Source organism: Scyliorhinus canicula, chromosome 11 (genome assembly GCF_902713615.1).
Source record: "Scyliorhinus canicula chromosome 11, sScyCan1.1, whole genome shotgun sequence".
Lineage (NCBI taxonomy): Eukaryota > Metazoa > Chordata > Chondrichthyes > Carcharhiniformes > Scyliorhinidae > Scyliorhinus > Scyliorhinus canicula.
Genome location: NC_052156.1, coordinates 148,600,265 through 148,615,714, shown reverse-complemented (window position 1 = coordinate 148,615,714; position 15,450 = coordinate 148,600,265). Strand labels below are relative to the sequence as shown.

Below are 15,450 nucleotides of genomic sequence, written 5' to 3'. Positions count from 1 at the left end.
ACAGGGAAAGGAGGGAGAGGAAGGAGAGGGTGAGACTGGTGGGAGAGCTCCTGGAGGTGGACAGGAGATATGCGGAGGCACCGGAGGAGGGTTGCTGGGAGAACGGCGCAGTTTGCAGGCCAATTTTGACTTGTTGACCACCAGAAAGGCGGAGACACAGTGGAGGAGGGCGCAGGGCGCGGTATATGAGTATGGAGAGAAGGCGAGCAGGATGTTGGCGCATCAGCTCCGTAGGCGAGATGCGGCTAGGGAAATTGGTGGAGTGAAGGATGGGGGTGGAAATGCAGTGCAGAAGGGGACAGAAGTATACGGGGTCTTTAGGGACTTTTACGAGGGATTGAACCGGTCGGAACCTCTGAGGGGGAGAGAGGGGATGGAGAGCTTCATGAACAGGCTATGTTTCCCAAGGGTTCAAGAGAGGCTGGTAGAGGGGCTGGGGGCGCCGATAGAGTTGGAGGAGCTAGTCAGGGGGATCGGACAAATGCAGTCAGGTAAGGCCCCGGGGCCGGACGGGTTCCCGGCAGAATTTTACAAAAAATATGCGGGCCTGGTGGTGCGAACCTTCAATGAGGCATGGGAGGGGGGGGCTTTTCCCCCGACGATGTCGCGGGCACTGATCTCTTTGATCCTAAAACGGGATAAGGACCCCTTGCAGTGCGGATCATATAGGCCTATCTCGCTCCTTAACGTAGACGCTAAATTGCTGGCAAAGATCCTGGCTACCAGGATAGAGGATTGTGTGCCAGAGGTAATTCACGAAGATCAGACAGGATTTGTCAAGGGGCGGCAGCTCAACACGAATGTGCGGAGACTGCTCAATGTTATCATGATGCCGGCAGTGGAGGGGGAGGCGGAGATAGTGGTGGCGCTGGACGCAGAGAAAGCGTTTGATAGTGGGGGTACCTGTGGGAGGTGCTGGAGAGGTTTGGATTTGGGGAGGGATTCATCAAATGGGTGAGGCTGCTTTACGCGGCTCCGATGGCGAGTGTAGTCAGAAATGGAAGGAGATCGGCGTACTTTAGGCTCTTTGCACTGGCGATTGAGCCGCTGGCCATGGCGTTGAGGGAGTCAGGGAGATGGAGGGGTCTGGTGCGGGGTGGGGAGGAGCACCGGGTATCGCTGTATGCGGACGACCTGCTGTTATATGTGGCGGATCCAGAGGGGGGAATGCCGGGGGTGATGGAGCTGTTAGCGGAATTTGGGGGCTTCTCGGGCTATAAGCTAAATTTAGGAAAGAGCGAGGTATTTGTAGTGCACCCGGGAGATCAAGAGGAGGGAATTGGGAGGCTCCCTTTCAGGAGGGCAGTGAAGAGTTTCAGGTACCTGGGGGTGCAGGTGGCCAGGAGTTGGGGGGCTCTCCATAAGCTTAACTTCACCAGACTAGTGGAACAGATGGAGGAGGAATTTAAAAGGTGGGACATGGTGCCGCTATCGCTGGCGGGCAGAGTGCAGTCCGTCAAAATGACGGTTCTCCCGAGGTTCTTGTTCCTCTTCCAGTGCTTGCCCATCTTTATCCCTAGGGCCTTTTTTAAAAGGGTGACCAGCAGCATCATGGGATTTGTTTGGGCGCATGGCACCCCGAGGGCGAAGAGGGTCTTCTTGGAGCGGGGTAGAGATGGGGGGGGCTGGCGTTGCCCAACCTCTCGGGGTACTACTGGGCGGCCAACGTGTCGATGGTGCGTAAGTGGGTGATGGAGGGGAAGGGGGCAGCATGGAAACGGATGGAGAGAGCGTCCTGTGGGGATACGAGCCTGGGGGCCCTGGTAACGGCACCGTGGCCGCTCCCTCTCACGAGGTATACCACGAGTCCGGTGGTGGCGGCTACCCTCAAGATTTGGGGGCAGTGGAGGCGAAATAGGGGAGAAGTGAGGGGCTCGATGGAGGCTCCGTTAAGGGGAAACTATAGGTTCGTCCCGGGGAACATGGATGGGGGATTTCAGGGATGGTACAGAGCGGGCATTAGACAGCTGAGGGACTTGTTTATCGACGGAAGGTTTGCGAGCCTGGGGGAGTTGGAGGAGAAATTTGGGCTCCCTCCGGGAAACATGTTTAGATATCTGCAGGTAAAGGCATTTGCTAGACGGCAGGTGGAGGGATTCCCTGCGCTCCCCGCGAGGGGGGTGAGTGACAGGGTGCTTTCGGGGGTCTGGGTCGGGGAGGGGAAGATATCCGATATCTACAAGCTCATGCAGGAGGTGGAAGAGGCATCAGTAGAGGAGCTGAAAACGAAGTGGGAGGGGGAACTGGGGGAACAGATCGAAGACGGGACATGGGCTGATGCCCTGGAGAGGATAAATTCTTCCTCCTCGTGTGCGCGGCTTAGCCTCATTCAATTCAAGGTGCTGCATAGGGCCCACATGACTGGGACGAGGATGAGTAGGTTCTTTGGGGGTAAGATAGGTGTGTTAGGTGCTCGGGGAGTCCAGCGAACCATGCCCATATGTTCTGGGCATGCCCGGCACTGGAGGAGTTCTGGAAGGGGGTGGCGGGGACGGTGTCAAGGGTGGTGGGATCCAGGGTCAAGCCAGGCTGGGGACTCGCGATCTTTGGGGTTGGGGTAGAGCCGGGAGTGCAGGAGGCGAAAGAGGCCGGTGTGCTGGCCTTTGCGTCCCTAGTAGCCCGGCGATGGATTTTGCTACAATGGAAGGACGAGAGGCCCCCAAGCGTGGAGACCTGGATCAATGACATGGCGGGTTTTATTAAGCTAGAGAAGGTCAAATTCGCCCTGAGAGGATCGGTGCAAGGGTTCTTTAAGCGGTGGCAACCTTTCCTCGACTTTCTGGCTCAACGATAGGGTACTGGGACAGTGGGGGAGGGGGGGAGAATTGTATTTAAATTTGATTTATTTAATTTACTTTTTATTGCCTTCCCTAAGGACATTAGTGAACCAGATGAGTTTTTACTCCAATCAAGTAGTTTCATGGTCGCCATTACTGAGATCAGGGGCGGGATTCTCCCCTATCCGGCGGGGCGGGCTGTACCGGCGCCAAGGAGTGGCGTGAACACTCCGGCGTCGGGCTGCCCAGAAGGTGCGCCCGTGGATCGGTGGGCCCAGATCGCGGGCCAGGCCACCGTGGGCGCACCCCCCCCCCCCCCCCCCCCCCCACTTCCCGGAGTCAGATCCCCCAATTAGTCCAAATTACAAATCCACTAACATTACCACAACGGCCACCACCTGACTGTAATATTCTGTTTCCAAAAGCCAAACTGCTCGTTGATGTTTCTATTCCGATCTTCAAAGTCATTGTACTATGTCAAAAAGCATTGCCCCTCTCACTCATTGGGCAGCACGATAGCACAAGTGGTTAGCACTGTGGCTTCACAGCGACAGGGTCTCAGGTTTGATTGTCCACTGGACCACTGTCTGTGCGGAGTCTGCATGTTCTCCCCGTGTGTGCGTGGGTTTCCTCCGGGTGCTCCGGTTTCCTTCCACAGTCCAAAGATGTACATATGAGGTGGATTGGCCATTCTAAATTGCTCTTAATGTACAGAAAGGTTAGGAGGGGTTACTGGGTTACGAGGATAGCGTGGAAGTGAGGGCTTAAGTGTGTTGGTGCAGACTTGATGGGCTGAATGGCCTCCTTCTGCACTGTATGTTCTACAGAGATGAAAGGATTTTACAAAACAATGGTGAGAGGTGTTCAGAATTCCCAGGCAAATCATTGGCATTGGAAAGCTCTTTCTTTGGTTTGGCATACATGTGTGAAAGACTCCAGGACATTTTGGCCACATCAATAGGGCTCTACAGATGCAAGTTAACTAGGTAATAAATGTTTACACAGTGTTCTGCTAAAATGAGTTGGTTTGCAGAAACAGTTTCAGGTTCAGTGCCTCCCTCCTCATTATCAGTAATCTGTATACAAAGCAGGTGATTAAACATTTAGAGAAGTACTTCTTGTGTTAAATTGGGGGAGTCAGCAGCAAGCAGCACAAATGACTTCCGGTTTGATACTACAAAAGATGCTGCAGATAGCTGCCAGCCTCGGACTGATAGGCATTGCAAATGGTGCCAATCTGATAGCTGTTATAAGTGATGCCAATCTGATAGACGTAGGAAATGTTATCAAGCTGATGGATATCACAATTGGTGCCAATCTGGCACCGATTGATAGGCACTGTAAATGAGAACCCTTTAGTGTTGACGGGCTTTTAATTTCAGAAAGCCTCGCTCCAGACAAAGGTTAACAAAGTCTTCTCCAAATAACTTGTGTCAAATGATGATAGATTGTATTTCCATCAGGATGCCTGATACTCAGGAGACTCAAAGAATGTGGACAAGGACTGAACAATTGCTCGATGTGAAAGAAGAGAAAAGCCCAGGTACCAAACAAAACAATGTTTATGTCTAAACTCTGCTTTATATTTGGGGTGGGGGCTCTCTGTAAATGTGTTGTGCCATTCCTTTGCTTAGTCATATTGCACCCAGCCATGCCAATACAGTCAGGGTCCAAGTAATCTTATTCTGAAATGTGGGTGGGATCTATGTTTCAAGCTAGATTAAAAAATTATGGCATTACTGGCCAATGCAAAAATGAAATGGGATAACTGTTTTTTGTCTAAGCTGCGTTGGTTTAGTGGGTATTGTATGTGTCTCGATTACTGATTTAAAGTCATCAGTTGATCTTCCAGTGGTTCAGTCAGTAAATGCCCAGTTAGATACTGGGCTATACAGACTCAGTCCAGTCCATGAACTTAGCCAGGTTGGAGTAGGGACATTCGATTAGCCTCAGCAGACCTGGGTTAAGGAAGTGTAAAATTAACCAGACTTGCTGTGCTTGACCACTACCCATGAGCTCAGCTAGAAAGTGGGTGTGTTGTATGAGTGTACATAGTATTAAGCTCTGCCCTGATACTAATACTATCTACAGTTTAACTGCCTGTTGATATTCAGGATCGAATATCCACTTTATTGTTAAGGAATTCAGAAAAATATTCTTTTTAACTCGTACAGTGGTGAGAATGTGGAACTTGCAACCACATGTAGTTAGATTATTTAAATAGATCCTTTACAAACAAAACAAGATATGTACATGAATGAAAGAGGAATAGAAGGATATACTGATAGGGTTAGGTGAGGTAGTGGGAGGAGATTGGTACAGGGCAGCACAGTGGTTAGCACTGCTGCCTCAGCGCCAGGATTCTGCTTCAATGCCGGATTTGGGTCACTGTCTGCGTGGGTTTCCTCCGGGTGCTCCGGCTTCCTCCCACAGTCCAAAGATGTGCAGGTTAGGTGGAGTTATGGGGTTACAGGGATTGGGTGGGGGAGTGGGCCTGGGTGGGGTGCTCTTTCAGAGGGTCGGTGCAGATCCGATGGGCTGAATGGCCTCCTTCAGTACTGTAGGAATTCTATGGCATAAACTCTAGCATAAATGACTTCTACCAGAGGGGAGCAAATACCTTTGAGGACAGAGTAAGCAACAACCCAGTATCTAGAATGGAGTAGAGAATGCTAGTGGTAAAAAGTATTTTGGGGAATATATATTAAAATACATAAAATATAATATAGACTATATGGTAGTTATGAATCCTCCTGCTAGCCAGCACAAACTCTCTTCCTGTTTTACTGCTTCTTTCTGTCGCATGATGAGATTTACTGATAATTGTTTATTATAACTGGATGTTTGATCACTTATCTTGTCACATAGGGTGGCACAGTGGTTAACACATCTGCCTCACAGCCCCAGGATCCGGGTTCAATTCCAACCTCGGGTGACTGTGTGGAATTTGCACTATTCACCCCGTGTCTGCGTGGGTTTCCTCCCACAGTCCAAAGATGTGCAGGTTAGGTGGATTGGCCGTGCTAAATTGACCGTTAGTTTCCAAAAACGGGGTTAGGGTGGAGGCGTGGGCTTAAGAAGGGTGCTTTTTCCAAGGGCCGGTTCAAACCCAATGGATCGAATGGCCCCCTTCTGCACTGTAGATTCTATGATTCATGATTACAACCATTTCCTCTGAAGACTGTCTTGGTGACAAGCAAATCAGAGTTTATTTAGTGTGACCCTGTATTAGTTCAAAGTCAATATGGTCAGGGTATGTTCGTAAAACAGGCTGAATTGTAGTTAGTCATAAGATGTTTCACAGTCCCATGGCTCAGGCCACATTCACAAGCAAATCATTGCTTGTACCTGTGGATTAGGATGCTCATGTTTAAGGCCTCCTTCTGTGCCGTAATGACATGATGTATAATTTATTATGGATGTGTACAAATATTTCATGTTAACATTGAGCGTTTCAAGACCAGACCCAGACAGCTTGGGTGCAATGTGAAACGTCTACATATTCACACATGGTGAGAATTCCTGATCCTGTGATAGGAATTCTTGATCCAACAAAGAAACTTGGGCGCGATTCTCCGATCGGGCGCAGGCACTGGCGATTCTGGCTCCCATAGGGTGCCAACACGGTGCTGGAGCGGTTCACGCCGCTCCAGCCTCACTTCCTGGCGTGCACTGGGGGCGGCGCCAACCCGCGCATGCGTGGTGGCTTTACGGAACGCGCCACTCCCGACGCAACGGCGTGGGGGTTCTGGGGCCGTTTGGTCGCCCCCGATCGCGGGCCAGACCCCATCAGAGCCCCCCTCTGGGGACGGAGCACCCCTCCCCCCCCCAATCCCCTCACAGGCTGCCCTCCGACCCTTCACGCAGAGTTCCCACCGGCAGCGACCAGGTGTGGACGGCGCCGGCGGGACGCTGCCTTTTCCGCGCGGCCGCTCAGCCCATCCGGGCCGGAGAATCGACGGCCCAGCCTCGTACAGCGGCCCGCGACTGGCGCCGCATCAAACGTGCCGGCGCAAATGGCGCCGATTGTCCGCACCTCGGAGAATCGCGCGCGGCGTCGGGGCAGCGTGACGCGGTTGTGTCGATTCTCAGGCCCGGCACGGGGCTGGGAGAATCTCGCGGGGATGGGAGAATCGCGCCCCTTATGTTCAGTTTGCTTCTAGAATGAAACAAAGTGTTGATTGGGGCAGGGTGAGCTGGAAGGAAGGAAGTCTGTACCTGTCCATTTATTCTTTTTAGGGATGGGTCTAAGCTTGAGTCAATGTTAACTGTCTAGTAAACCTCCCCAACCATGGCACAAACCCAAACCCTCACATTCTGTGGCAAACACAAAATTAGTCTCCTTGGCCAGAAAGCCATCCACAACTGAAAATTGTCTTAACCAACCAGTAAAACAAACTAGAAATTATTTTGCGTAGCAGACAGCAACATTGTGATTGTATTAAGATGATGAGCAGACATCCAAATTTCACCGTGTCTTACGACCTCAGTGCAGGTTTTAATCTCATTCAGAATATCCCAACATCTAACCTTTTTTGACTTTGTGACTGCATAAATGTGCAACTCCATGGCTATATGTAAAATTTCAATTCACATTCTCAATTTGTATATGACTTTATACCAATTAGACAAGGGCACTAAGAACCCCTTTCCAAATTTCCAGGCTGACCGTGTTCAAAGAGGGCAGTCTAATGAATGAGAAAGATACATGCAGCAAGGGTTCAGGTGCCCAAGTGTGCAAGGCCAGGAACCCAAGGCCCAGTTGGCCCATGGATCCCAGTCTGGGTTCCCCTCCCTTAAACAATTTTCCATTTTGTGCTTTAATGTGAAAGCCCATTTAATTGTTCCTGCTACTTTTTCTCCCAATTTGTTCCCCCTTGTTCTATTCTGGAAGTAGTGAAGAAGGCGAGGGCATTGTTCCACAGGCAGCTCTTCTAATGCCTTGTTAAAGGGGCCACACATCCTGCTGTAAAACCAAATACTGGCCACCAGCCAACAATTGTATCTTGGTCACCATTAAAGCTAAGTCCTATATTGCCTGCACACAGATGCAATAAGTTTGCACTTTCCAGTAGGAGTCACCAGATAGGGTTCAGAAACTGGAGGAACTGTGGCTGACTTTTCCCAAGGCCAATTGTAGATCCCCACTAGGCGATCCCTACTGATTTGGGTTAATTTGCATTTTGTAAATAAAGGGAGTGGAATATCAAACTGAACACACTCCTCCCTCGACTTGCCTTTCCCTGTAGTCACACTGAGTTCCAGACGTAGTCTAATATGCAGGTAGGGGTGGGGGATTACAGTGGCATTTGAAACCAAGCTTGGTGTCAACTATTTCTTAAGTTGTTGCATGGTCCTTTTTCAAGCTTGCACCATGGTCTTGGCCATTCATCTGGGATTCTCAATAATACAAAATCTCACCAATTTATTTCCAAAGCTTTAAAAAAAAAAAAAATTTAGAGTACCCAATTATTTATTTTCCAATTAAGGGACAATTTAGCGTGGCCAATCCACCTATCTACACATCTTTGGGTTGTGGGGATGAAACCCAGGCAGACACTGGAAGAATGTGCAAACTCCACACGGACAGTGACCCAGGGCCAGGATTCGAATCCGGGTCCTCAGCACTGTGAGCAGCAGTGCTAACCACTGTGCCGCCCCATTTATTTCCAAAGCTAGGCATGTCTGTGATCAAAATATTTGGTAAAGGAATTGGTAAGTCTCGGAAGAGCATTTTTTTTAATGCAAAGTATGCATCCTGTAGAAATAAAGCCATATATGTGCAAAAATACAAAATGTATTACAATAAAGCTTCAGGTTTTCAAATTCCTGAGAAACAGTTCCTTTTGGGTCTTTTAGTCCATTAGGATGGTCCATGATGGCACTCAGGATTGGGGAGGGGGTTGGTCACACCGTACATACTGGGCCACCTTCACTGAAAGCAACAGGGATACAAATACGGACAGACCAGCAAGCCAATTCTATGTGGGGTGGGAAACCATGTGACTGGGGTTGATTTGCATTTTATCCAAATAAATGGAGTGGAATATCAAATTGAACACACACCCCTCCCTAGACTTGCCTTCCCCTGTAGTCACACTGAGTTCCAGACTTGGGGTGTTAATGAGAATGAACAATAAGATGTGAGGCTCTATTATCTGACACCCATGTGTTTCATGATGACATCAGTTCGTTTTATGTGTAGGAGACGAGTGGGAACAGATCATTGAAAGGTGCTCGTGTGACCACTGCAAAACGTATAACCAAGATCTTGCGCTACACAACCTGCCCTGTAAACAAATGAAAGCTGGGACTGGAGAAGAGGAGGGAGGAGGAGGAGATGGAGAGCCCAATGCCTTTGAGGCAGAAGATGAAGACCGCACAAACTTTGGACTCTGGGAACGTGACAGACCAACACTGATGCCACTTTCCAGGCTGAGCAGCCTCATTGCTGTTGGCCTCAGATAGTTTTGAAATTATGTTTTTGGAAAGACAGATTCTGTTTGGTTTATATTAAAATTGTATCTGACATTTTTTACATAAATTGTATAGTGACACTTTTTTGCTACCATCGCAGTCAGTAATTTCAGTGCTGGACATTTTCTCTAGTTTACCAAGCAAATCCACATGATTCCAAGGTGAGTTGGATATACAAGAAAGCTGCCATCACCCTGTTCCATCCAGCACTCATAGGGCGGAATTATAAGCAAGATGCAGAGTAAATCTCCGCACAGGTCTGATACAGTATGGATTCAATATAGACTATGAATTTCCTCAGGGGTTCTCTTAATCTGCCACTGTAACTTCAGTATAAATCAGTTTTTACATGGTATATATCCAGGTTTACACCAAAGTTCCAGATGCCTTTCAGGAGAACATTCAAAGCTACAGAGTAATGTTCCCATCAAGCAATTCCAGGTATAGCACCGGTTGGATATAGACGAACGCTTCCTCCACATTGTTCCATAAAATACATCCAAACCAGGTACAGCAAAGGCTAGATACAGTGCAAAGCTCCCTTTACACTGTCCCATCAAACACTTCCAGGCCAGGCACAGTACAGATTCGGTCCACAGTAAAGCTCCCGCCACATTATCTTATCAAACACTCTTGAGGTCACATTGGGAACAGAGTATATAATGAAAGGTCATGTTGGGAACAGCGTATTTGTAAAGTACAGCTTTATGTACACTGTCCGACATTGTGCCAAGTTCAAAACTGAGGGCAGAACGGTGGCACAGTGGTTAGCATTGCTGCCTCCGGAGCTGAGGATCTGGGTTCGAATCCCGGCCCTGGGTCACTGACCGTGTGGAGTTTGCACGTTCTCCCCATGCAAAGATGTGCAGGATAGGCGGATTGGCCATGCTAAATTGCCCCGTAATTGGAAAAGATAATTGGGTACTCTTTAAAAAAAAAAACAATTTTTTAAAGTTCAAAACTGGACAATAAGTGAGGTTAACAGGGCATTTAAGGGATGGGTTAAAGTTTGAGTTCTGATTAAAAATGTAATCACTGGGCAGCACGGTGGCGCAGTGCGTAGCACTGCTGCCTCACGGCGCTGAGGTCCCAGGTTCGATCCCGGCTCTGGGTCACTGTCTGTGGAGTTTGCACATTCTCCCCGTGCTTGCGTGGGTTTCGCCCCCACAACCCAAAGATGTGCAGGCTAAGTGGATTGGCCACACTAAATTGCCCCTTAATTGGGCAAAATGAATTGGGCATTCTAAATTTATTTTTAAAAAAGAAAAAAAAATCTAATCACTTATCTGAATCACAAAGTCATATTTGTGAGAAAGTTACATTTCATTTTAAAATTAGTTTCTTTGATGTCTGTTTTACAATTCAAAACTCAGCAGACACAAAGAATTTGTACTGAGCAAATTTTATGGACATCCTTTGATGTGGAAATTAGGTTAGAGTAGTGGAGATTTGTTAATGGAACATATCCGTTACAAAGAAGGAATAAACCAGATAACTATAGACCAATCAGCCTATCATTAGCTTATTGAACTCCTCGAGGCCATAATGCAAGGTAGAGCATAATGCAGCTCCTTGAGAAAATAATGGAGTTTGTTGATAAAGAAAGCATAGTGGATGTTGTGTGTATGACATTTCAAAAGATAAAGTGTCCCGTTGGAACCTTTCTGATCAAATTAAGTGGTCCATTTTCAGATATAATATGTAGTTGTTTTTCTTTCTGAAAACCTTAGGAATATTGATTGATAGGATGGAGGAATGGTCTAAAACGTGACAGACTGATTTCAATGTCAGGAAGTGCACTTTGATTTTTTTTAAAAATAATTTGAATAGTACTTTGAATAGAACTGGACTCGGTGCTCTGAGAAAACGGAGGGATTTGAGGCTGTAGATTCACAGAACAGACTGATAAACTCATCAACAAAGCTAAAGGAAACCTAGATTTTAGCATGAGAGGTGTAGAATATATAAGTCAAGAGGCAACAATGAGCCGGGACTTCAGTCAGGGTAGTGGGCAGTATTGGTCCCATATTCTGCAAAGGATTTGGAGGCTTTAATAAGTGTAATGCAGGTCATAGGATCTCGCCTGGTAAACATAAGGGCGGCACGTGGCACAGTGGTTAGCACTGGGACTGGGGCGCTGAGGACCCGGGTTTGAAATCGACCCTGGGTCACTGTCCATGTGGAGTTTGCATATTCTCCCTGTCTCTGCGTGGGTTTCACCCCCGCAACCCAAAGATGTACAGGTTAGGATGAATTGGCCACGCTAAATTCCCCCTTAATTGGGAAAAAAAAATTGGGTACTGTAAATTTAAAAAAAAACAAAAACATAAAGATCCATGGCACATATGGCGCCTGCCTAAAAAAAACATCAAACTAAGCAGCCCCTTCTCTATTTCCTGGCAAAGGGGTAGAGAGAGATCAGTCTCTGCAGCAACCTGGTTGGGGGGGGGGGGGTGTTTGGGGATGGTCGGGAGGTTCGATTTTGCAGCGGCGGGTTATCATAGAATTTACAGTGCAGAAGGAGGCCATTCAGCCCATCGAGTCTGCACCGGCTCTTGGAAAGAGCACCCTACCCAAGGTCAACAACTCCACCCTATCCCCATAACCCAGTAACCCCACCCAACACTAAGGGCAATTTTGGACTCTAAGGGCAATTTATCATGGCCAATCCACCTAACCTGCACATCTTTGGACTGTGGGAGGAAACCCACGCACACACTGGGAGGATGTGCAGACTCCGCACAGACAGTGACCCAAGCCGGAATCGAACCTGGGGTCCTGGAGCTGTGAAGCGATTGTGCTATCCACAATGCTACTGTGCTGTTCAGTTTGTTCTGTTCTTTTCTTTTTCTGTTCTTTTTTGTATAACCATTTGCTATTTGTTACTATTTATTTTGGGGGTGGGGGTGAGTTCTGCTCTAGGTTCGGTGTGGAAGCACGATATGTATGTTATAATTTGCGGGGAAAATTTGTTATTGTTATTAGAAAACTTGAATAAAAATTATTTTTTTTAAAACATCAAACTAAAACAGTTTGAGTTTAAAACACCTCCTTCCAGCATTTGATCTCTGGCCCTGTAGGTTTATATCACCTCCAAAGTTCTCAGGCAATGAGTTCCAGACACTTACCACCTTCTGATTGTAAAAAATATTCTTCAATTCCACACCTTATCCTTTCACTTTAAGTTTATCTTGTTGAGGTCAATGCGCATGTCCGTTTGCGAGCAGCAGGCCCGGGGGAAAAGGAGCTGGTTTGGGGCTAAATCGTTGGCTTTGAAAGCAGATCAAGGCAGGCCAGCAGCACGGTTCAATTCCCGTACCAGCCTCCCCGAACAGGCACTGGAATGTGGCGACTAGGGGCTTTTCACAGTAACTTCATTGAAGCCTACTTGTGACAATAAGCGATTTTCATTTCATTTTTTCATTTCATTTATGTCCCGTTTTGTTTTTAAACCTCGTTTATCCACAGTTATCTAGGTCGCTTATATAAAAATATGAAGGCAGACATGAAGGGTGGGCCCTTTTTTATTAGAATAGCTTAGATGGGGCAGCACGGTGGCACAGTAGTTAGCACTGCGGCCTCACGGCGCCAAGGTCCCAGGTTCGATCCCGGCTCTGGGTCACTATCCGTGTGGAGTTTGCATGTTCTCCCCGTGTCTGCTTGGGTTTCGCCATCAAATGGCCTCCCGTGATCTAACCGCCTCCCCATGGAGCAGTTGCCGTTTAGTACAGTGTTTTTCAAACTTTCTTTCCGGGGACCCATTTTTACCAACCGGCCGACCTTCGCGACCCACGCCGGCTGACATTCGCGACCCACTATTTTCTCTTACCTTTAATGTGAGAAGTGAGCTTGCTTGGTCCTCGTGATCTCACTCCAATCAGGTTCGCAGGAGGAGAGGGGAATGCACATATCGGGTGCAGGATTCAGGCCGGTTCCTTTCTGCCATCTTAATGTTTGTGAGGATGGGAAAATCCAACCTCGCACATGTACGTTGTTGTGAAGGACAAAAGCAACAAAATGCTTGTTTTATTCAGCTCCGGATACTTCTCTGGGATGCTACTACTGAATGCTGACAGTTTCATTGACTTGTGCTGTGTTTTTAATGTGCTATCAAAGGTGAGGCACAGAAGTTCAGTCAGCTTCATTTGGATTCAGGCTTGCCAGTCCATTTACAGTTTCCTTACTAATGCTGTTTTCTTCGATGTGTTGTAGCAGTGTGGGGAACATGTAGTAATTTTGGCTTTGCACTCGCAATTGCCAAACTTTCAATGACTTTTGGAAAACTGCAATTTCTTCACAGTGCTGAAAGCAATCATCACCCTTCCCTTGCAATTTGAGGTTCAGCTCATTTAGAATTGAAACGGTGTCTGCAAGATAAGACATAGTTAGTGTCCAAGTTTCATCAGCAAACGAATCAGCCAGAGAGGTAAGCGTGCATTTCGTACATCAGTTCGTAAACTCTCTCCCAGTTGACTAAGCATTACAGTAATTCTTCAAGCGGATGAAGTCCACCGTCATTTGGATTGACTGGTCACTGTTTCGATTCCATGCTTTAATGTAGTCTAAAAGGTCAGCAAAAAATTTATAGCCACCCTTCGGTACACAGGGGACGACAATGTGATGTTTTTCCATGGCTTTCATTATATCCCTTGCCAAACATTCAGTTCTGTCCATGATTAAACCATGAGGAATACATACTCTCTCCAAATCATTTGAGTAATGTTTAGGGATGCAAAACCGATCAAGGTCACAGCCTTGTTCATCAACTGTGATCACCACACAGTCAGCCGCCGCCATGCCGTGATCGCACTTTGAACCCAGGTTCAGGTCCTAACATTCCCAGGTCGTATGCGCAGTGCACCTGCATTTTGTTAGCCAATTTTAAAGCCGCTCGCAGCCGGCATTGTTAAAAGCCAGCTGCTGCTGCTGTTGCACGTCAACTCCCGCGATCGGGAACGCCGCGATGGCTGGCTCCACGACCCTCTCAACACTCGCCCAGGAGTCGCGACACCCACTTTGAAAATGCCTGGTTTAGTACAAGTGCCAGCAGGCCGGGCATGCTACCTCCCGGATAGTGTATAACCGTAATGGGAGCAGCTCCAACCCATCATGTTATTCCACACTGTGGGCCCACCTGCGTCACCCCCTCCCCCATCCTTTTGCCCTCCGCCATCCCCCCGCTCCAAGACATACCATATGCAGGTGATGCACACTCAGCAGGCAAACAGCAGTCCGATTATGGCATAGATGGAGGAGCACAAGAGCTCGGCTCACAGCAGGTTATCATCACTCTCTTGCCTTGTATATTGACATGTGATCAGTGGGAAGGAAGGATCCTCGTGCTCGCATTAAGAACTCACATGTCACAGGTCATTTGGGGGCCGGTGGATCCTCACTTCTGTGGTGCAGGCCAATCTCGACATTGGTGACGGATCTGTCCTCAGCCACCTGAGAACCTGAGATCTGGCACCCCACCACCTGTCTGCACCCTCTCCCATCTGTTGTGGGCCAACTTCTTCTGCAGAGACACAAAGGGCGCATTGTGAGCCACAGGCTTCATGGGTTCAGGCGTGGGCACCAACGCTAGTCATGAGTGGAGTATGCTGGGGTATGATGCAGTTTTGTGCTGGGAGGGCTGCCGCAGGATCGTTGGGGAGGCCCTCTTCCTCCTCCCTATCCCTTCCCCCCCCCTATCCCTCCCCCACCCCCAGGCTGTCAGGCAGGACCAGTGCCAACCCAGCTGTGCAACCCAGTTGCAGCACTGGGTACTGGTCCTCCTCGTTACGCACCCAGAACTGATGGCCCTAGCCACTGCCTTCCAAGCAGCACTGGCTGACCTGTGGCTGAACCGCCGTCCCCCTCGGGCTAACAGGGTGTCCCATCTTGACTCCACTGTGTCCATTAGTCAGGCCAGGTCGGCATCTCCGAATCGCCAAGCTGGTCTCCTTGGTGGCATGGCTGCATGCTGTCCGGGGTTTGCTCTGCAGGATAGGTTTAAGTGCTGCTCCCCCTCGTTAGCAGGGAGCTGCCAAGTGCGGGACCAGCGAATCAGTCGGCGGGACAGTCATTTGCAGCGTGAAACCCATGGGGCTCCATTAAGTGGCCTAATTAACATTAAGAAGTCTTACAACACCAGGTTAAAGTCCAACAGGTTTGTTTCAAACACGAGCTTTTGGAGCACAGCTCCTTCCTCAGG

General features: G+C 48.4%; 1 protein-coding gene across 1 annotated transcript in view; it reads left to right on the top strand.

The window, feature by feature from the left end:
* The window catches only part of LOC119973804 (protein FAM71F2-like), a 40,846-nt gene extending 31,525 nt beyond the window's left edge, over positions 1 to 9,321 (top strand). Inside the window, exons 4-5 of the mRNA XM_038812227.1 lie at positions 4,241 to 4,320; positions 8,983 to 9,321. Coding sequence (XP_038668155.1) covers positions 4,241 to 4,320; positions 8,983 to 9,245 — 343 coding nt within the window. The 3' untranslated portion in view covers positions 9,246 to 9,321. The remainder of the gene's footprint in view (positions 1 to 4,240; positions 4,321 to 8,982) is intronic.
* Positions 9,322 to 15,450: the final 6,129 nt, after the last annotated feature.